This window comes from Mytilus californianus, unplaced genomic scaffold (assembly GCF_021869535.1).
Source record: "Mytilus californianus isolate M0D057914Y unplaced genomic scaffold, xbMytCali1.0.p SCAF_1, whole genome shotgun sequence".
NCBI lineage: Eukaryota > Metazoa > Mollusca > Bivalvia > Mytilida > Mytilidae > Mytilus > Mytilus californianus.
In genome coordinates, this window is record NW_026262581.1 from 70,812,188 (window position 1) to 70,834,612 (window position 22,425).

The 22,425-nt window shown below is 31.7% G+C and overlaps 1 protein-coding gene across 7 annotated transcripts in view; it reads right to left on the minus strand.

Annotated features, from left to right (window-relative positions):
* Positions 1-1,931: 1,931 nt before the first annotated feature.
* Positions 1,932-22,425, minus strand: part of LOC127723438 (uncharacterized) — a 241,454-nt gene continuing 220,960 nt past the window's right edge. For 6 of the 7 annotated variants that reach the window (XM_052230085.1, XM_052230094.1, XM_052230111.1 and 3 more), the window contains 2 exons: positions 5,816-5,855; positions 1,932-3,699 (listed from right to left, as the gene is read on the minus strand). In XM_052230085.1, the coding sequence (XP_052086045.1) occupies positions 3,449-3,699; positions 5,816-5,855 (291 nt within the window). In that variant the 3' untranslated portion in view covers positions 1,932-3,448. Of the gene's footprint in view, positions 3,700-5,815; positions 5,856-15,844; positions 16,111-22,425 lie in introns of all 7 variants that reach the window. The other variant, XR_007992087.1, reaches the window with a different exon arrangement.

Consider the following 22,425-nt stretch of genomic DNA (forward strand, 5'->3'; position numbering starts at 1 on the left):
CTTCTAAATCAAAACTGTGAATAAACAAAAAAAAAAACCTGTGCATATAGTTGCTATAAACTAAAAATCATATTAATGAAATACCTGATTAATTATCTTAACTTTTACATACATATAGAAAATTGAAAAAAATAACTGTAATAATAGGCAAGATCATGTCAGACCAAACAGTAAACACACTAGGAAACAAACAATATAAAATAAAAACACTGTACACTAACCACGAGTAACTCGACTATACTGACAAATAAGACATATGTGAAATGTACCGAAAATACAGAATGCAAACAACAGACGATAAGACCTTTCACAATATCAGACCAGACTTACAAAAGAAACATCATAACTAAATACATGAATGTTGGATGTATAAATACCGAGACACGTCGTATAGCAATACAAATTCTCACTCGACAAAACGGTCATATTCGGATATAGGTCACGTTCAAAAAAATTTCGTGAGTTAGTTATGGTTTATTTTTAGTTCTAATCAATAAATCGATTATTAAACCAAACCATATGAGTGCAATTCGTTTATTTAAAACAGAATGGAGAATGTGACGAATGTAGTTGATGCTGTAAAGCTGTATTATTAAAAGAATTCAAATTCACTGAAAGACTCTCCTATAAAAACTCAAACGAAGGTAAAAGATTTAAAAATTCACAAGGATTACCAAATGACAGATAACCTACAATTACAATAACTGTCAAAATAAAAGCAAACTTTGGTTTTCCAACATTTGTATACATTATTAAATCAATCAACTAGGTTTCATACTAATTTTGTAAGTTTGTTTCCGTGCCTGTTCACGTCAAGACTTTAAAGTCTAAAATCCATCAAGCACGGGTCGTTTGTGAGTAAATGCAAATACTGGTCGACTTGGCAAACGTCCAGCTAAGTACGTCGACGTTTTAAACAAAGCAGGGTTGATATTCATATCACATTTACATGTTTTCGTCCTGTATATGCGTTGTATATGCCTCTGGACGGTAAATATTATAAATATGAATTACAGATTACAATATCATTATAAAAACATTTAATTTTCAAATCAGTCAGTGATAATAAAACATAACAGCAAAATTAAAAATATTAAAAGCAACATATTTAATTTGAAAATGTTTGGATCCAGCAAACTCAAGTTCTATCACGGAATCGACATTTAAATATATTTTCAAATTAATCAAGGCATTTACCTTTGAACGGCAAAGATGAAAATCATCCAAACCAATCTAGTTTTAATTGAAAGGTTTTCAGTGAAAATCTGGTAAGATAGGAAATTAGCCATAAATATGATAAAGGGGTGTATTATATTTTGTTATCTATATCGGAATAGAGATTGGAATATTGATATCTTCACCTGGTTATTATAAGTGACCAAAGGAATGTTCTCGACATGGTGATTCACTTTATATGTTTTGGGCGTTGTCTCCTTTTTTATCATTTTTAATCCAAAATATAACATATAAGGCAAAACAATTTCTGAAGTCATCTCTTTGATTGTCCATTAAATTGTCGGGAACATATGAGGCGAGTGATACGAAAAAAGTTAAAGAAAAAAATATTTACCATTAAGACAAAAAGAGATTTACAAAAAGTTACAAAAATACTATAAATATTGGTAACATGAATCACACTAAAATAGTGGGGTGACCTCAGGTGACCAGGACGGATCCGCAGTTTTGATCTACCAGTGAAACCTGCAATTTTGTTCAAGTTGTATACCTTGATGGTTAACACATGGGATATCACATCCTTATTGTCCGGGTAATCTAGTTTATAGGAATCTTTAATTTACATACCATCCATATTAACAGTATAACCATTGAATATGCGTATTCTCAAAGCTTATCTATTGAACACTGAAGCAAGATATTTGACTATTCTATTTATATATGTTACAACTTGCATTCAGTTTTTGCATCGGTGCTTTGTTTTTTTTTTTTTTTTTTTTCTTTTTCTTTTTCTTTTTTGTTAGTAGATTTTTGTGATTGATGCCTATTTTAAATCAAACCATTTCCAAATGATTTTTGCAGATTGTTCATATGGTGTCCTGTTACATAACTGTTGAAGGTCATGGGTGTTACACTCGCGAACATGTTTAATCCTACTGCATATTGTATGTGTCTTTCCCAAGAAGGATTCTGTAATTCAATGGAATTGTAATCGTTTGTTGCAGTCTTATATATTTGTATTTAGTTTATTGTTTGATCGTCTATCAAGTTAAGTTTTTTTTTTTATTGAGAGCTCCCCGTTTCTTGACGGAATCATTGTTTCGCAGTCTTTCGTTTTCTCTGTTAATGTTTTGTGTACTGTTTTTAGTCTTGTAGTTGCCTGTGGTATCTTTGGCCTTTCTTTTACTATGCGGTTTGGGTGTTGCCCATTGTTCAAGGATTAACGATGACCTATAGTTGTTTGCTTCCACTTCATTTGCTCTATGTTGGATAGTGTGTCTCATTGGCAATTATACCATATCACATAATAACAGATTGCTTACCGTCTCTTATCTTAATCAAAAGATTATTTGTTGTATAAATTATCCGTCCCTTATGATGGCAGAATGTGAAAAATTGAAAAGAAAACGCGATTTTCAAAGACAATGAATGACAAGAAGAAAGAAAAAAATACATTCTGAAATAAAATATCATTTAACCCATTAATTACCTAACAAAAACGCAACATCGTCCCCGATCGGCTTAACATAATATTTTGTGTTTAAGCTTTGCTTACAAGGATCTGACACAATCCGTTTTATTTCTGTCCTGGTACTTATTACATCAGCCAATGAAATGTCAGCCATCCTTATTTCGAAAGTGTGTAAGAAGTAAAATAGCAAAAATACCGAACTCCAATGAAAATTCAAAACAGAAAGTCCTTTATCAAATGGCAACATCAAAAGCTCAAACACATCAATAACAATCCGGAAAAAAAGCAAACGACACCGAAAGGTATTTAAACTGAAAGTAGAATGGAGCGCTTTCAGATCATAGTCAGAAAATATCGGACACACCGAGTCTGTATATTAATCAGATTGCATGAACTCGTTTCAAACACAATGAAAGGTGAATTCAGGAAAACGGAAGGATAAACAGTTCATTGTTCTTTTCTTTTAATCTGTTGTGTTTGTAGTTAGGTTATTATAATCGATAATAAGTTGCAAGTGTACTGATTTCATGAGATGTAATGAAGGATAAAAGAACATGATGCAACTTTTTATTTTTATCTTATTATTCGCTAACTGTTTCATGACATTTGAGTTTGCTTTTTAAAAAGCGTCTATGAAATAGTGTCAAAAATAAGACATATCCTCCGTAGTATTAATCTAGTTAAAGAATTGTAAATATATCGCACTTTTATATTCTACAATGTTCAGCCGTCATTAATGTGTTTTAAATAAGATATGCATGGCACTATGTAACGTCTCCAAAGGCATGTAAAGTGTTTTGATTATATTCCCTTTCTAAATAACTTTACATTTTTACGGGCGGTGGAGCTTTTTCTTCGTAAGTGACCTAAAAGCGATTTCGGTGTTTTAAGGTTTCTTCCACAACCACACATAACACCTTCCACAGGAAAATTAGCGGGTAACCACTTTGTGAACGAAACTGTATTTGTTGTAGCGAACCGTCCTCTTTTCCTAGCTCTTTTCTTCTTTTTCATAAAAGTAGCCTTTAGTATGTCGATAGCCTCCTTCCATACTACAATTAAAGTTTTTTGTGCATTGATACATCAATAAGTTGAATGGAATTTCTTTTTTATTCTTTTTTTTAAATTTAGTTTATATTGTGTTATTTTCTAAATATAATTAAATGTATAAGCCGCAGTACTTGTTCACCAAAAGTATATTTTGTTGTTTTCCCTATTCTGTATAATAAGCAGAAAATGTACAACTATGTGGCTAGAAACAGGTAAGAGATATTATTTTTTTTTCAGAAATATGATACAAAGATGATGAATGTTTAAAATAAAAAACAGAAACATGGAATCACTGGATTCTTTTTATTGCTGCATAGAAAAACATCATCGTTTACGAAAATTAACTAGTTGTATCCACAGTCACGTCTTAAAAAAATAATTGATTTTCCCTATTCTATGAAAGTGATCTGACCAACTTTGTTCATAATAAGAAAAAAGATATTTAATAAGGTGAAAAAAAATTTATGGACAATTTCTTTAGAACAAAATAAATGCAAGCAACCCTTCTCCTATATATTCAAACAACCCTTTTTCATTATCCCTCCGTGCCGCTAACTAAGTAAACTTCTTTGAAACTTTGCGTTTTTGGTGAAAGTTGAAAGAAGGCAGACAATGCTACGTAAAGGGCGGAAATGCGAATGCTTGTATTCATTTGGCGTAGAACGTTGTGTTAATGTTCATGAACGCTAATTGTTCATTGGTGATCGTTTTAAACAAGTATTGATATTTCCTAACGTGTTTTTTTTTATTATAACTCATCATCCTGCTCTGTGACTAACGTAGCATAGAGGGCCTACTTCGATTCGTCTAATTCAGGTTGATTAAGTTATAAAATCAGTGCTAATGCGCATGTGTGCAACTTTCCTAATCGAACTAAAAACTATATTATCCAGTTGACTTTCACGATGGACGATGTGGATAAAGAAGCGGTTATTAAATTTCTTCTGATGACGACAACAATAAACAACTTTATCTTTAAATTAGTAACACAATTAACTAACTTATGTTGTTATATTTTAGCTACAATGCTACCAAGACAACAAGTTCCAGGAATAAATTATTTTGCAGAAGATACGGAATTGAAATTTTCACCAACGTTTTTTTTTTTTTTTTTATTTTTGAGGGGGGGGGGGGGCAAAGTCTGGAAATCAATAATCTTGCTAAACGTCATAAAACTGTAGATATTCCAAACAAAAATTATGCAAGACGATACTGTACGGTTAAGAGAATATGAAGACTAATAAACCAAGTGTGAAAACATCCTAGCTGTTAAACAATCTCCGAGTATACAAGTGTATCGGACATACAGGCAGATGGACGGACAGGTAGACGGATGGGAACGATTATCATAATCCCTGCGTAGTAGCATACACCTCCATGTTTGTGTACTATCGGAAGTTCTAGAAAAGCCTCCATATATAGTGATATTGATCATTAAAAGGAATTGATTTTCGTAATAATTTTACATTTACCTCTTAGTTACTAAATTTGCAGAAATTAGAGTCTATCTGTTCTATTGAGGAATATCACCGATAGTTTTTACGCATGACAAATATTTGTTAATACTAAAATGCAGCAAAAAGAAATATCCCTTTATCAGATCTCTTTCTTAAGCTGAATTTTGTAAAATGCCTGTTATTTTTGGTATGTTCGTCTTTGCTATTATTGTTTGTAGATATGTTGTAACTCTTCTTAATCTACTTAACTCAGGATTGATTCCCAGTTAACTTGGGTAGGTCCAAAAGGCCAAACAAGTGAGATTCGACTGCAATTCGAGTGAAGTCGACACACAATCGAAGTAGGCTAGTCATATACTGTACAGTAAATATACAGCCTCGCCATATTTGCCTAGTAAAATACGATTTTTCTGTGCTATAACAATATAGTGTGTGTTATATTTAAAAAATTTTACACCTTACCTGGTTTATTCAAAAACTCTTGATGGATGAATGTTGAACAAGAGCACAAAATGTAATACTTATAGAATAATAATCTGCTTACATTTTCAAGCTTAAACTGATAAAATCATTTCAGTATAATCATTTACGTATTTTCAACAAGGAATAGACATTAACAATGTATATGATTCAATTTCTTTAAATTTGACAAAAAATATACCTCCTTGTTCCGGACTATATACCACATCTGCTACTGCGAGCTAAAACAAAATGATGAACAAATAGTTATAATTCAAGCATTGATGTTTTTCAATAATATGATTTTTAACAAAACACTAGGTTTATTCCACACTTTTCCATTATTTCGTTAATATCTGTACTTGTCAGGGTCTCACTGTGGAATACTAGCTATATATTTAGTCAATTGTAACTAATATGTAAGCGTAAAAGCAATTGTCTCGAACATTTTTTTTTTAAATGCATAGTATTTACAGTAATTTTTTTCTCTAAATAAAAAAACAAAATCGGGATAAACAGACGGACAGAGAGACAGACAGGCAGAATTAAAAGAAAAGACGAAAAGATGGAAATAAAGACTACTTGACTGACAGATTGAAATACAGTGCACTTGTTGAGGGAATGTGGTCGTAGTAAAAAAGTTAAAAAAAAAGTTTATGACCGAAAAGAGATATTCGAGCTAAATACAGTAAAAAAAAATTCAAAGTCGAACTTATGTATCTGTGCCAACATGACTTTGCTCATAAGTCGTTGGCAAAATTGATAGCACTTTTACCTTATGCGTTTCGATTTTAAGCCGGAAGTGTTCGTTTTTAACATTTCGGTGTATTTTTTGTCTGTTTGACTTTTTATTTTGATCATCGTGTTATCTTAGTTTCCTCGATTCATGGTTTGTATCCTTTAAAAAAAATTCAGTTATGAAAAAAATTTGCAATTTTCCTCATGTTTTGGATAAAATTTAAGATTATGGATTCTTTTAAATCTTATATTTTGGAAAAAAACATACTTCAAAGCAGTTTTGGCATCCAATTTATGTACGCGACTTTTATGGGTAACACAATGAAGCATAAATAACAAACCTATTGTTCTTTAATATGAGAATAAAGTAGGAAAATCGCATACAAAATCGTCGCAAGGTCAGCAAAAATGGACAACACACAACGATAAAAGCAAAAGGCGAAATTAGTTATAAAAAAAACATCCTCAAAGATGCCAGGATTATAATTGTGTACGCTAGACGCGCTAAATCAGCCATAATTCTGACATCTTAAAATATAAATGTGTCCGTCCTTGATCTTTGAACTTGATTTCACGGAAATCACACCGTACAAATTTGTTTACGACTGGGCAAAAAAGTAAGTACAGAATGTTATATAATATATCCGTGATAAATAATATAGACGTGTGTTAGGTAGATGCATTAAAAGTTCAATTTTTTATGAAAGAGGGACGAAAGATACCAGAGGGACAGTCAAACTCATAGATCGAAAACAAACTGACAACGCCATGGCCAAAAATAAAAAGACAAACAGACAAATACTAGTACAGATGACACAACATAGAAAACTAAAGACTAAGCTACACCAACCCCACCAAAAACTGGGGGTGATCTCAGGTGCTCCGGAAGGGTAAGCAGATCTTGCTCCACATGTGGCACCCGTCGTGTTGCTTATGTTATTACAAATCCGGTAAATAAATGTCACTCCACTAAAATGTTTGTTGGAAGAGCAGTGACATATGCAGACAAAGCTTTCATTTAAATATCATTAAAAATTCCGATTGTCGTAAATATATAGGCACTGCATATATAAAACCTGATGAGTGTTAAAGTTATGTTTATCGCAATTACTAAAATCTACTAAAATGCCTAAAATCAAAGTATCTAATATTGCCAATTACGGTGCAATAAAATCAAAAAATATTGACATTTTAAAAAAATGCAAATAGAATATCAGGTTAATCTCCTCTCAATTTCATAATATTTATTGAGAACAACTCATCCCGACGTACAAAAATGATTATATTAGATGATGATTCATAATTGTCTTTTAAATAAAGAAATAATCAAATTTTTGTTTAACACAAGCAGAAACTGAAATGTCTTTATCCTTATATTATTCATATTTTATTTTAAAACAAACTCACTAAGAGGCATTAAAAATTACTGTTTTCAAATGATGGTGTATTATATAAAAAGAAGAAATAAAGACATTTTAATCAATCCGAACACAATTTTAATATCTTTTCTCTTGTATCCTTTATTATGATGAAAAACAACCATGACTGAATTTCAGATAACAGAGCAGTAATTGCAATAAAAAGAAGAACTATGTGCATTTTTAAAATATGCAAACGAAATTTTAATGTCTGATCTCTTAAATTCATTATATTGATGACAACAACCCATTCTGATGTACAACAAATACTAATACAAAATGTAAGTTCATGATTTATATTAAGAAAAAGAAATATTTGCACTCTTCTTCAACACAAACAATAGTTTGGGTATCTTTACGCTTATAATATTAACATTTAATGGAGAAAAAAATAATTCATCAAGAGGAATTTAAGATGCAAAATAAACGATTGCAAATTAAGGTACATTGATTTTGATAAAACTAAAAAATATTTGCATTTTCAAACAATGCGAACAAAATGTTAGTAAGGTTTATCTAATATTCATCATATTTCTAATTTAAAAAAAAAAACCAACTCTTCCAGATGAACAAAAACTACTAATACCAAATGAAGGTTCATGATTTGTATTTAAATGAAGAAATAATTGTACTCTTCATCAGCACAAAGACAAGTTTAAAATATCTTTATTCTTATATCATATTCATTTCATTTACATTTTATTTTTAAACAAAACTCATCCAAAGTCATCAACTTGATTGTTTGCAAGTAATGGTGCATTAATTTTGATAAAGAGAAGAAATAGTTGCATTTTGTTAGCAATACAAACAGAATTTGAGTATTTTTTCTCTTGTGTACATTGTATTTTATAAAAAGAGAAAACCCATCCTCAAGTTCAAAAAGGACTAACACCAAATGATGGTTAATGATTTCTATTACAACGAAGAAATAATTGTATTATTCATTAACATAATTAAAAGTATAAAAATCTTTACTCTTATATCATTCACATCTTATGAAATAAATTTAAAAAGATCATCCAGAGGAATTTAAAATAAAGATTTCAAAAATGGAACATTAATTTTAATAAAAAGAAACAAATATTGACATTTTTAAACAATGCGAACACAGTTTTGTAACTGGTCTCTTAATATTCGTCTTATTGTATTGATAACAACCCATCTTGATGAACACAAAGTACTACAAATCGACGATATGTCATGATTTCATTCCAATAAACTAATAATTGAACACATGTTATCAACATAACATTATTCATATTTCATAAATTAATCACGTATTAAAAGGTATTTAAAATGAATGGTTGAAGATAAAGGCGCATTCATTGTAATAAAAAGAGGCAACATTCGCATGTTTAAAGAATTTGAAAACATTTGTAGTATGTTTTCTCTTATATTCATCATATGTTATGAAAAACAACACATCATATTGTAAAACAAAGGGCTACAAACTAATGACGGTTCATGATTTCCATTTAAATAAATAAATAGTTGCACTCTTATTCGTCACAAACAAAAGGTCAAGTACCTTGATCCTGAGATTATTTACTATATATATACACTTATCCAGAGGCATTTACAATGACTGATTGAAAATAACAGTGCATTATAATTTATCAAAAGATGACATATTGGCATTTTAACCATTGCGAACAAAATATTAGTATATTTCTCTGATATTCAGCATATCTTATGAAAGACAACCCATCTCATATTAAAAAATGACTAAAAACCAATGACAGCATGTAATTTAAAGATGAATGAATAAATAATTTAGATGCAGAAACGATCGCACTCTTATTCAACACACAAACAAGTTTAAAGGTGTTTATTCTTATATTATTTACATTTTATAAAAATTAACTCTAGATTGACTGATTGCACTTGGTCCTGCCATTTTTTTCCTTAGTTAGTTCTCAAATGGAAGCATTATTATAATACATTCGTAAAAGATTTCACGGAACCCTGTGTCTCGTCTGATACTGCTGTTGTCAGTGTAAAAGCGTAACGTTGACTGTACATTTATCGGTAAAAAAAAATTTAAAAAAAAAAAGTTTTGCTGTAGATGCTTTATCTTGATCTTGAAGAATGACTCCTATCCAAGTTTTATAACAATTCATGGAGGTTTACAAATTTATCAAGTCAAAACAGTTTAGTTCGGCAATATTTAATGCAAAAAAACCCTTATATAAAAATAAGAAAATATGGAATGAATGTCAATAAGACAACTCTCAACCACATACCAAATGACGTAGAAGTTAACAACAATATGTGACTGTATAGTCTTCAACAATGAGCAAACCCATACCACATAGTAAGCTATAAAAAGTCCCGAAATGAAAATGTAAGAACAATTTAAACGAGAAACCTAACGATCTAAATGATGAAGACGCCGACACCACTACCGACGACGGAATATAGGTGTGTTGTGTCTCACTGCCGCTACATTAATGTCGCAGGCTCGACACAAATCAAAAGACTTGTACTTTATTGTCAACAAATGAGACATTTTAAATCAACTCACACTAAAGTTACAGGGAAATGGGGGGATCGGACTAAGCGACAAAGTATCAATTCTATAAAATAAGAATTCTCCGATTTTTTTAGCGTGTATGATCATTTGAACATATACGAATATCGATTTTTTATTTTTATAAATTGCATTCTCTGATATACCTCGCACTAATTGAAAATACAAACTTTTTGGAAAATCTGTTTTACAGGTGACGACGGATATGTTCCAGTTGTCGTGATCACAATCCCGTCATATTTTCCTAGAATTTGAACTACCAAATAAAACCAAATCACTGGGTTTGTACTTTCACGAATAACACGACGGGTGCCACACGTTGAGCAGAATGTGCTTACCCTTACTGAGCACCCGAGATCACCCCCGATGAATTTATATTACCCAGTCATACAGATCTAATGAGTTGAAACTGTTTTTTACACTTTTTTCTTATCTTGTGCTGTTACACTACAGTCCGATGTTAAGTTAGGGTTTAGCGCTCACATACAAGTTAAACTCCGCCATGTGCACTTTCTTTATGTGCCTGCCCCAAGTCAGGAGCCTGTAGTTCAATGGTTGTCGTTGTTTCATGTGTGTCATATTTGTTTTTCGTAGATTGTTTAGTTATTAATTAGACCGTTAGTTTTTCTCGTTATAATTGTTTCACATTTTCACGTGGTGGTCTTTTGTAGCCGACTATACGGTGTGTTGAAGGCTGAAGGGAAGCCTATGATTGCTTACATCCACTGCATTTAAAGTCTGGTGGAAAATTGTCACATTGGCAATCACACCACATCTAACTTAATAACACTTTCTTTGTTGTGTTTTGTATACTGTAACATTGTTTATCTTTTATACGCATACCCCTGAGCCCTCTTATCAGAAGCCCGAGCAAAAGCCCTTGATCCGCGATAGAAAATTCAAATACGAACTCATATTACATAACTCGAATTTCAACTCGAAATCTTAATGTAAATGAGACTCAAATTCGAGTCTAACTCGAACTCAACCTGTAAAGGTGACTCAAATTCAAAGTTGAAGTCGAATTGTAACACGAACTCTACCTTTAAATGTGACTCAAACTCGAAGTTCAACTCGAAACTCAATGCTAACTAGAACTTTAATTCTAATAATGGCTTGCATTCTAACTTGAAAGCGAAGACTAACTCAAAGTTTAACTCCAACAGTAACCCGAACTTTAATTTGAACTCTAACTCGATGGATGGCCACACTCATCAAAGGCAAATATAACATGGAAATCTATTTAAAATAGAACTAGTTTTTCCGAAGTGGTCACGTGGGTTTACCTCATCAAGTAATGTGATAACCACATCAAAGAATGACAGGACCACATCAAATACTGAAACAAGCACATAATGAAGTGTAAAATCGTCAAATTTTGAAACATCATTACGTAATGTTAAAGCCATATAAAGAATAGGCAAATCATCATTACGAAATCGCATCGAGTAATGCCAAAACCATATTAAGTAATGACAAAACTATATCAAGTCAATACGAAACCATATCGTGTAATATCGAAATATCATTAAGTAATGACTATTCCGTATTGAGTTATATCAAAACATCATTACGTTATGTCATAACCATATCATGTAAAGACAAAATATCAGCAAGTAACACATGTAATAATAAAACAACATAACGTAATATCAGAGTTCCACATAAGACTGCTGTGGCGTTTCATAAATTTGTATAAATACATTTTCAAGATAAAGATGTAAAAGATCATTATTATAAGTTGGTGATATATTCATTCTCTTCATTACTTATCTAGATGCATACACTATATATACACTATATATATTTTGAACTTGTGAAAGTTTACTGGAGACGACAGGGTCTTGAAGATATCGATCGGTACTTTAACAAAAAACCAGTTATTATGAAAACTAGTTTTGGTCATATGACTGATTTTATGGTAAAATATATGAGTAATCAACTATTATATACAATGAATAATTGATAATGCATGTATCTGTTTTTGAAAAAGGTTATTTTTCTGAAATGGTATGAATTTGAAACCCCTATAGGGATAAATCTCAATGAAATGTACTAAGTTTTATTTTCAAGGTATTTAAATTGAGTAAGAATGGAAAGACTTCTTTTTGACACTCCAACTATTATGCATATTCTGTCAATTATGAGGGTTTCAAAATTCAATCCTTGAATTTATTCAGAAATTAAAAAAAAAAATTGTCATTGAAAATCATGAGCCAGTAATTGTCATCCAAAGGGTGAGTATATAATTGTGAACTGAATTTCAATAAATATGAACAAGTCAAATGAACAGATCATGCTGATAATAAAATATCCAAGCATTTACAAAGAGAACCATTCATGTACAGGTTTAAAAAAAAATCTGTATCTGCGGATAGACATGGTTACTCAGAATTGATTGTAATGTTATTGTTTCTAAAGTTGGTAAGATACAAAGGGAACAATACACAATACAATAAAAGGTTTGGTATATAGGGTGCCATTTTTACAAGGGTAAGAGGTATCTTTACGACTGAGAGCAAAATGTTATTGTAAATAGTAAATGTGTAGCCCATGAGTGGGGCAATATAAAAACATGGGTCAATCCTGGGATCTCTGTTTCTTCATATTTATCAATGATATCATCTCTGATATACAGTCCACTATGTAGTTGTTTTCAGACGATACTTAATAGTAGATGACCCCGGAAATTTAATGCATCCATGAAAAGTTTTTTTGAATCAATCCATGGTTAGTTTTTAAATAAGGTAATTACCTTTATCTGTCTGAAAACCGAGACCATAACAATCATACTGCACAGTCCTGATCTTCCAAAAGCTTAACATGGATATCGTAACTGCAATTGATATTACACACCGAACACCTTGGCAGACATATTTGAAATTGAGGCACTTGACACAAACAAATTGATAAAATAACCAAAGGGGCTTTTACAAACGTCTCAATGTTCGACGAAAGTTAAAATTCATCATAGACAGATGAACTCTCGAAACAACATACTTTACGTATGATAGACCATGGTAAAAAACAATATAACTGTTGTGACTGATATATTCAAACAGTACAAACAGAGGTTTTCATTATAGTTACTAGGGTACTATGCTTTTTTTTTAATTATATTTCATAACAGATTAGAAAAATAAAGTTTAAATGGACGCCCATGATAAATAAAGGCAACAGTAGTATACCGCTGTTCGAAATTCATAAATCGATTGAGAAAAAACAAATCCGGGTTACAAACTAAACTGAGGGAAACACATCAAATATAAGAGGAGAACTACAACACAACAGAAACACAACATTAAAATGTAACACACACAGAAACGAACTATAATATAACAATGGCCATTTTCCTGACTTGGTACAGGACATTTTAAGAAATAAAATGGTGGTTTGAACCTGGTTTTGTGGCTAGCCAAACCTCCCGCTTTAATGGCAATGTTAAATATAACATTAACATGACAACATTACATGACAGGACTACAATACAAATAAATGGGAGAACATATAGGACAAAGAAACATACGAATAATAGCTAAATATATGTCTACAAAAACCATATTGCAGCGGAACAGTAATCAAACTTAGTTCTAAGATACCATAGAACTATACCTAATCCTTATACATGACATGTGTCATTAATTCTCCACTGTTTGGACAAGAACTGCCCTTTATTGAAATAAGAATTTGCTTACATTCAGCCTGAAAATACGAAAGCTAACATTTTTGAACTTTAAAGGATTGTATCGAGTTTCGGCTAACTGAACATCAATTTTATAAGATCAAATTTATCATTAAGGACTTCCCAGTCAATTCACGTCTCTGAATCAGCATGTGTGTCTTAAAACTATGGTTGTATCATCACTGTATGTCTTAGAACTGATTAATATAAGTAAACATGTAGTTTCACGTGTGTCAGGATTCTATTCATTATTCATTGTATTAATAATTCATGTCAACATATGTTTACACTTAGTCCAATAAAACAGACAACAACATTGCAAAAAAAAAACAAGGAAAGGACGAAAAACAATAGCAATATTACATCGAAAGCTAACGACTGAGCAATACGAACCCCACCAAAACCGACGATACACGATTTCCGCAAAAAAGGAAACTTGACACATTCAATTTCTAATTAAGTAAATTTACGCCTAGCACCTTCATTCACAGAAACCAAAACTGTTATTGTTTTAAAACCTTTGTAAGATGTTAATTTGAGGGAAAAAAAATTGGAGGACATCGTATCTTTAAATGCCAAAAAAAGAGTAAGCACAAATTATTACACAGGTACATGATTCCTCAATGACAAAAGACAAAACAATCAAGATCTCTTCGTTTCAATCAAATATCATGTACAAGCATCGGTTATATAGAATTGGTTTCGTCTTTTCAATTATGATTTTCTCAAAAAAGGGTCCTTCTTACATGGAAGCTATTTAATCCAAATTTCCTAATAGTCATCCTTTCGCATGTTTTGCATACTCCATCCTGATTCCGACGACAATACTTGACAATTGAGACACAGATGACCAAATTCAAGTTTCACAAGTGGTATTTACAGTTTTGTCTTCCTTTTATATATCTATTTTGACATTAACAAACGAGACTCATCTCTGAATGTTTACTTGTGATGAACAAGAAGAAGGGTAAAACTAACTTTTCCATCCGCAGCTCCCGGATTCGGTGAAGTCAGCGTTGCAAAATTCATTTTCTTGTGTGGTATTTTGTCGTTTGCATTTCAGAATTTTCTATTTTAGAGCTTGTTTCACAGAAAACCATGCAAAAGTCGTGGAGGTGGGTGGTTAAAACTCTTCTGACTAACGAATATTTTTAAACTATTATGTACACTGGTAATCTTAATATGCATTGAGACTCCTCATTATTGTGTCTATTTCTAATAACAAGCTTAAATATCCATAAGTGCGTGTTTTATATTTACTAGCCAAGTTTAAGCTAGTGGTTTTTAAACAGGTGAGCCAATGAATAAATGAAATAGATATCTTTGCACACATTGTTATTATCTTTAAAAAATATAAAAAATCCACCGATGAAAATAAGTACTAAATATTGAAATGTTTACTTGAAAACCCGACTTTGAGTCTTTCCGACATTTTTTACTAAACCAATTATGAGTAAATATCACACAAAAAATGATGTAAAAATAAATTAAAATGATCAATTTTGCACAAATAAACATTTTGATTTAAATAAAAGCATTTCCAAATTTATTTCTTCAAAACAAATAAAGATTTTGTAACTTTCACAAAAGTGTTATCAAAAGTTATTTCCCATTCTGACATTCTCCGCATGGAAGACACATTTGTTTGGGAATATTTTTCATTATATAAAGATACCGATATGAGAGGTACTTGTGCCCATAAAACAGCTCTGAAACTTGCAACTAAGCTTGTTTGTGTTAGTAGGGCGTTCATTAGGCTTTGTTAGTGACATAAGGATACAACACACGTTTTACAATGTAGAGAGAAAAGTACAGAGAAATTCATAGTAAAAGACATTTAATTTTTTAAATTGGCCAACTTACCTTGGATTTATCAAAGCCATAGTTATTAATTTGTAGTTGCTTTCAACCAATTTTGAATGTTGTCAACAGTTGGGTGACAACCCGCCAAATTTGGAACTATTCCCCAAACGAGTAACAAATCGATATTAGAATCCATTCTCAATTCTGCCAAAAATGTCTATCGTATTGTCGGACAACAAGTTACTTTGTTCATATAGAATAACATAGCATTGCATTATGTCAGCTCAAAATACTAAATAATGTACAGCATAAGAACATTCTTCCACCTAAAAAAGTTGATACATAATTGTCTCTTACAGTGCATACATACATGCACATGCATGTCATATGCACCAACAAAACGCAAGTGTTTGTGGTATGAAATAATTGATTATTATTGAATTATTACATCCCAATCAAATGTTATCTACATATACCAGCCCACCATTTCACATAACATTTTATGAGAAACACATTCATCATAGATACCATAATTGTGAACGCCAGACGAGCGTTTTGTCTACAAAAGACTAATCAGTAACGCTAAAATAAAAAAAGCAAAAAATAAGGTACAATATTGAAGAGCATTCAGTACCCCAAAATCATAAAAATGTATGTTGAATACAGCTAAGGTAGTCTATTCTTAAGGTAGAAAAGCCTAAGTATTTCGCAAATTCAAAGTTTTGTTGGCCACTAAGTCATTAACATTTCATTATATATAACGACAATACTTTTTTTTTGTCGTAAGATTGTTTGTAAAACAGCACCTCAAGTAAAAAGCTACTAATATCCTTTGAAGCTTGTGTATAAGTGGGATATTTCCTTACTCTGTGTCATAATCAGATAGAAGATCCCAATTACACGAATTACAATAGTTGGATACGTAAAACAAATCAGGTTGAGAACTTAACAAATTCAAGGAATCAATAATTCATATCTGCCAACAAAATCATAGATGATATAAGATCTGATCTATTGCATAAAACAGAGTGTTTGAAAGTGAAAGTGAAATTGTGAAGACAGTGCGAAACTTACAAACAATACAATAGTGCTATAAATAGAAGAAAATATGATTTACTTGTGAATATGCAATGAGAACTACAAGCAAGACAAACATGACAACTCATAGAACACAGGCGCAATTTTTTTCGTAAATAGAAAGTACATCAGTCTTTTCAATTCAGCTGTTATCATTGTGGTTTTTTTTTATCATAATAAATTATATAATCACAATCATGAGTAAACTGCCAATTAAATAATACAAGATATGAAACAATTTAAACAAAATATCAAACAGCCTGGTCTTTGCTAAAACAATAAATGAAAAATAAATATGGCAGACAGCAACACAAGACAGCTACTGAATTACAGGCAATTGACTCAGGATGGACAAGTACAGAACAATTGTGTTAAAACTATTGCAATAACGTTTGTTGAGTGCTTCTTGGACTGTTCTCAATAAGGTTTTATGTGACGTCTTAATATTTTTCGGAATGTTTGTTTTTGGTGCGGATATGATTTTTTTTTAAACTACAGTTGATATGTTAAGTCTCAGTTTTTGATCAAAATTGTTTTACGGTTTTTATATTCCTTATTTAATCATATTCTGCTAAAATGCAGTAAAATGACCTTAGAAATTAGGCAAGAGGTACTTGCAGATTTATTGGATTATCACTTTACTCTAATAAAACCGTTTGTGTTTCGAGTTGATCCGAGGAGTCAATAGATATAAGAAGATGTGGTATGAGTGCCAATGAGACAACTCTCCATCCAAGTCACAATTTGTAAAGGTAAGCCATTATAGGTAAAAAAACCACCTTCAACGCGGAGCCTTGGCTCACACCGAACAGCAAGCTATAAAGGGCCCTAAAGATGACTACTGTAAAACCATTCAAACAGGAAAATCAACGGTCTAATCTATATAAAAAACGAGAAACGAGAAACACTTATAAACCACATCAGCAAACGACAACCACTGAACATCAGGTTCCTGACTTAGAACAGGTGCAAATGCAGCGGGTTTAAACGTTTTAATAGGCGCCAACCTTCACCCTACCTGAAACAATAGTGTAACACCACAACATAGAAAGACACACTATAAAAACCCTTTTTTTTACTGATTCGTATAGTTTATTCTTAAGTTGTACTGTTACATTAATGCCCTAGGTTAAGGAAGTGTTGAGCGCTTACATACACTAGCTTTTTTCTGTAAAATGCAAAATATGGAGTAATATCACTGATGCAACGGTTTTTATTAAGTATCAAAATCATCACTCATTAATTGCTTTATCAGTACAAATTTAAAATAATTCCAAATAATATTGTTCGTCCAAGAAGAACTTGAAGTCACAAATGAAAAGTCCCTTTGATTTCGTTTACTATATGCTTAAAAACAATCTAGCAACAGAAATGTTGCCTAGCAACGGTTAACAAATGAGTGTTTTTCTCCCTCTGAAGTATGAATTTAGCAGTTGCTTGAAGATTTTTCTTTTCCATATGGTGTTTCATTCCAATATATTATCATATACTTCTTTATTCATAACAAATTCCGTATTGAGCATAGCAACACAAATGTTGCTTAGCAACAGCAAAAAAAATGTTGGAATTTAAAGACAACTACGAATCAACAAGTCATTTTATTGAACAAATTAAAATGAATGCAATGCAGATTGTCTGTTTATGAGCAACTTTTAGTTAGAAATGAAAAGTTAGTTCAATTGTAGTTCACTAAATGCTTTTCAACAGCTAAGTTGCATAGCAAGTGCATAGCAACCGTTCAATAATAGGTTCTTTATGTTATCTGAAGTATGAATTTTGTAATTTTGGAAGAATATACATTTTTCCATACTTGATAAAAATGCGGACGTGAAAGAAAGTACTTTTCACAAAAGCGTCAACAGAGATTAATACATTCCAGGGCGACGATTTCGTCATTTATCAAGCAAAATATGTGTTTCTAAAGGGTAAAGTTGTACTAAAATTTAATGTTGACACCAATATCGATCTGTTGGGTATAGAATTTGTATTCAAAATTTTTGGTTAGAATACACCATTCCACGGAGATTACATGCTTAACAAATCACTGCAGTTTTTACGTTACAAAAGACATATGTATGCTTCGACATGCCAATCCACGATTAATGTCTGTGTCACAGTGTTCTTAATATTGAACTTTAGTCAAATAGGAACTGTTTGAGTATGAAACAGTTATTGAATAACTTTGGTTTCATTTACATTCCCAAAATTTCTCTGAAGTTTGTCACAGTTCCTTCTGGTTTTTTTTTTTTTTTTTTGTCTTCTTCCGAATACGGGAGTAGACTCCTAGGTAGGGGTGTTAAACTTCCCGGAACTTGTGTGCTATGTAGATATGGACTTAATTAAAATTAATGTAAACAATAAGGGAAAATAGTCTATGGAATAACATATATACATTATGTACAGTGGCTTTGGTAGTTTAATAAGTTGATGAGGGTCCTTCAAATGTTAGAGTAGATATGCCACTTTTGAAGGATTCCAGGGTGTCAAACATACCTATTGCTTCAGGTAGAGCATTCCAGTCAGAGATGGTGTTCGGATAAAAAGAATAGTTATAGAAGTCTTTATTAGTTGCTAGTTGCCAAAATTGATGTTGCCCCCTATATATATAGCTAGTGCGTCTGTCAGATTTTGTTAAGTTGTCCTTTGGAACTTCTACCAACCCCCAATTAATGTTAATCTAGCTTTTGTTTCGTCTGTTATGTAAACGTTCCCTTTGTAAAGAATTCATCATGTTCGAAACTGCTCCCGGTGTTCTGTCTTTATAATCGTTATAGACAAATCTGGCTGCTTTACGCTGAATCTGCTCAACCTGAGTGATTTGGTGCTTTTTGTACGGATCCCAGACAGGGAAAAATTATTCGACGACTGGACGGACAAGTGATGTGTGCGTAAGGTTTATAACCTTACGTGTGTAGTTTTTTAAATTTCTACGAAGAAAGCCTAAGGTTTGATTTGCCTTGCAGGTAATATTATTTTTATGTGTTCCCCAATCAAGATCATGGCTTATAGTTACACTATGGAACGCTAAAACTGTCTTATTATGCCCATTTTCATCATATGATGTGCATTTATCTTTATATGATGTGCACTTGTCATTATATGATGTGCAAACACCTTTACATGGTGTCCAGTTGACATTATATGATGTGCAAATATACTTATATGATGTGCAAATATACTAATATAATGTGCAAACATCCTTATATGATGTTCAAATATACTTATATGATGTGCAAATATACTTATATGATGTGCAAATATACTTATATGATGTGCAAATGTACTTATATGATGTGCAAATATACTTATATGATGTGCAAATATACTAATACGATGTGTAAATGTATTTACATGATGTGCAAATGTACTTATATGATGTGCAAAGATCCTTATATAATGTGCAAATATACTTATATGATGTGCAAATATCCTTATATAATGTGCATTTTTCCTTATATTATGATCAAACATCGTTATATGATGTGCTTGTTTCATTATATTATGTGCATGTAACATTATATGATGTGGTTCGGATTACTTCATTATATGATGTCAAAACGTACTTATATGATGTGCTTTCATCGTTGTTATGGTCAATAAACATGAGCATGATTAGAACGATTACTCTCTACGTCATAACTGATTCCGATCTGCTTCTCCGGAATTACGGCTCAAATCTGTAACTATTGTTTGTAAAATGGATGAGATTTTTAAAGAGATAAACCTTGTCACGTTGCTACCTCGTTTAAAGATGAAAAAAATCACATCTGATATTGTTGCAAAATTGTCAAAATATGAATTGCAAAGTTTAGGTTTTATCGATGGGTCTATAAAATAATTAACATACTGCTAAAGTGGATATATTATGACAATCTAATTAAAATATAGTTTTCTGATTTCGTTATGCTCATATGTGTACGAGCACGCGAGTTTAGATAGATATGAATTTTAATTAGATTGATATTATAAGTCCTCGACTGTACCTGGAGTTCAAATATTTAATCTACCAGTATCCTGCTTTTTTTTAATGAAAGTTTACTGTTTCTGATCTAGCAGATCCAGCCTCGTATCAGCTTCCGAAAGTGCAAGTTATAGAAAAGGTGAGACAGTGCAATTCATTGAAAAAAATACACAGTGCAATTAAACTAAAATCAACGTTTCAAACATTTCGGAGGAAGATTTAGATCCAATGAAAAAGGAGCTAGTTGAAAAATTTCCTTGCTGTGGCAAAAATATGATAAAAGAACTTTAGCTGTAAATCACAGTCATTTAAAAAGTATTTTATATTATAAACTATAAACGTTTCTACGCATGCATAATTACAATGTATACCGGGATGGATGAAAGGAGATATGGGATGAACTTCAACTCGATGCAATACATTTGCACCTACATTTGCACGTAAAAATCATTACATTTGCGAGCAGTATTTTTTTATTTCTTTTGCTCACATTTTTATTACAGCTTCAACTAGACAGCTAATCGCACAAACATCCAGAGGTCTTTGGGACTTAAATTTCGCTTATACAAACCTCCAGACTCAAGCCACCGAACTGTTTAAAGGGCTAACGGTGGCTTTGCGTTTATCTTGAAAACTACAATAGTTTTTTTTCTTTTAAAAAGGGGGGTGTAATGAAAACAGTCTGAATATGCTCTATATGAAAGGTCCCATTTCAGCAATTTGCGTTCTTATGGGTTTTGTTGTTTTGTTGCCTATTATCTCGATAACTTATTTATAGAGAAACCTTCCTTGCAAAATGGTAGGCAAAAACCGAATTACAAATAAATAATTAAATATTACTAAAATTATAAATTAACTACCGAGGAACTGCTAATTTTCTTTCATTGGGGGGACCTTGGAGGAAACATTGGAATTACTCTTATTTTTTCAAGTACCCACCTTGAAGAAGAAAAACAAATTCAAGACCCCCCTCTCCCTTTTCAAAGACATAACAAATTCAACACCCCACACGCACATACAATTCTCAATACTTCTGTTCGTTATAACAAAAAATGAATACAATTTCTTTTTCTATTATAAGTATAAAATATTGCATCAGTAGGGGATCTAGAACTTCAATTGTGAAAGTTGTTTGCGACTTCAAAAAACTTATTTGGATATGCCGGTTATGGTCTCATTGATATTTACCACACCTTCATTCAACTTTAGCTTCAGATGAAAAATACTGTCCTGGAAGAACATGCTGAAACTTAGGATTTTTATCTTAAAAATTGAGGCGAGCGGAGCAAGGCGAAAAAAAATTAACATCTTTCGAGCCAAAACATTATATTTTGTTTACAGTAGGGGGAAGTGTATTGTAAGTTTTTTTTACTATATGGAAAGGAGTATAATCAGGAAAGCTTCGAGAAAACCTGCAAAAACTAAGAGACTAAACCATTAATCTCGGAAAGTGTCGTTCTTCGTGTCTAATAAACAAACAGAAGATGGTCATGACTTACATGAAACAAATGAAGATTGAATCCAAAAATGATGACATAAGAGATACAGATATGACATCTGAATCAAGTGTAATATACTCCTGCTAAATAATCAGATACTGATT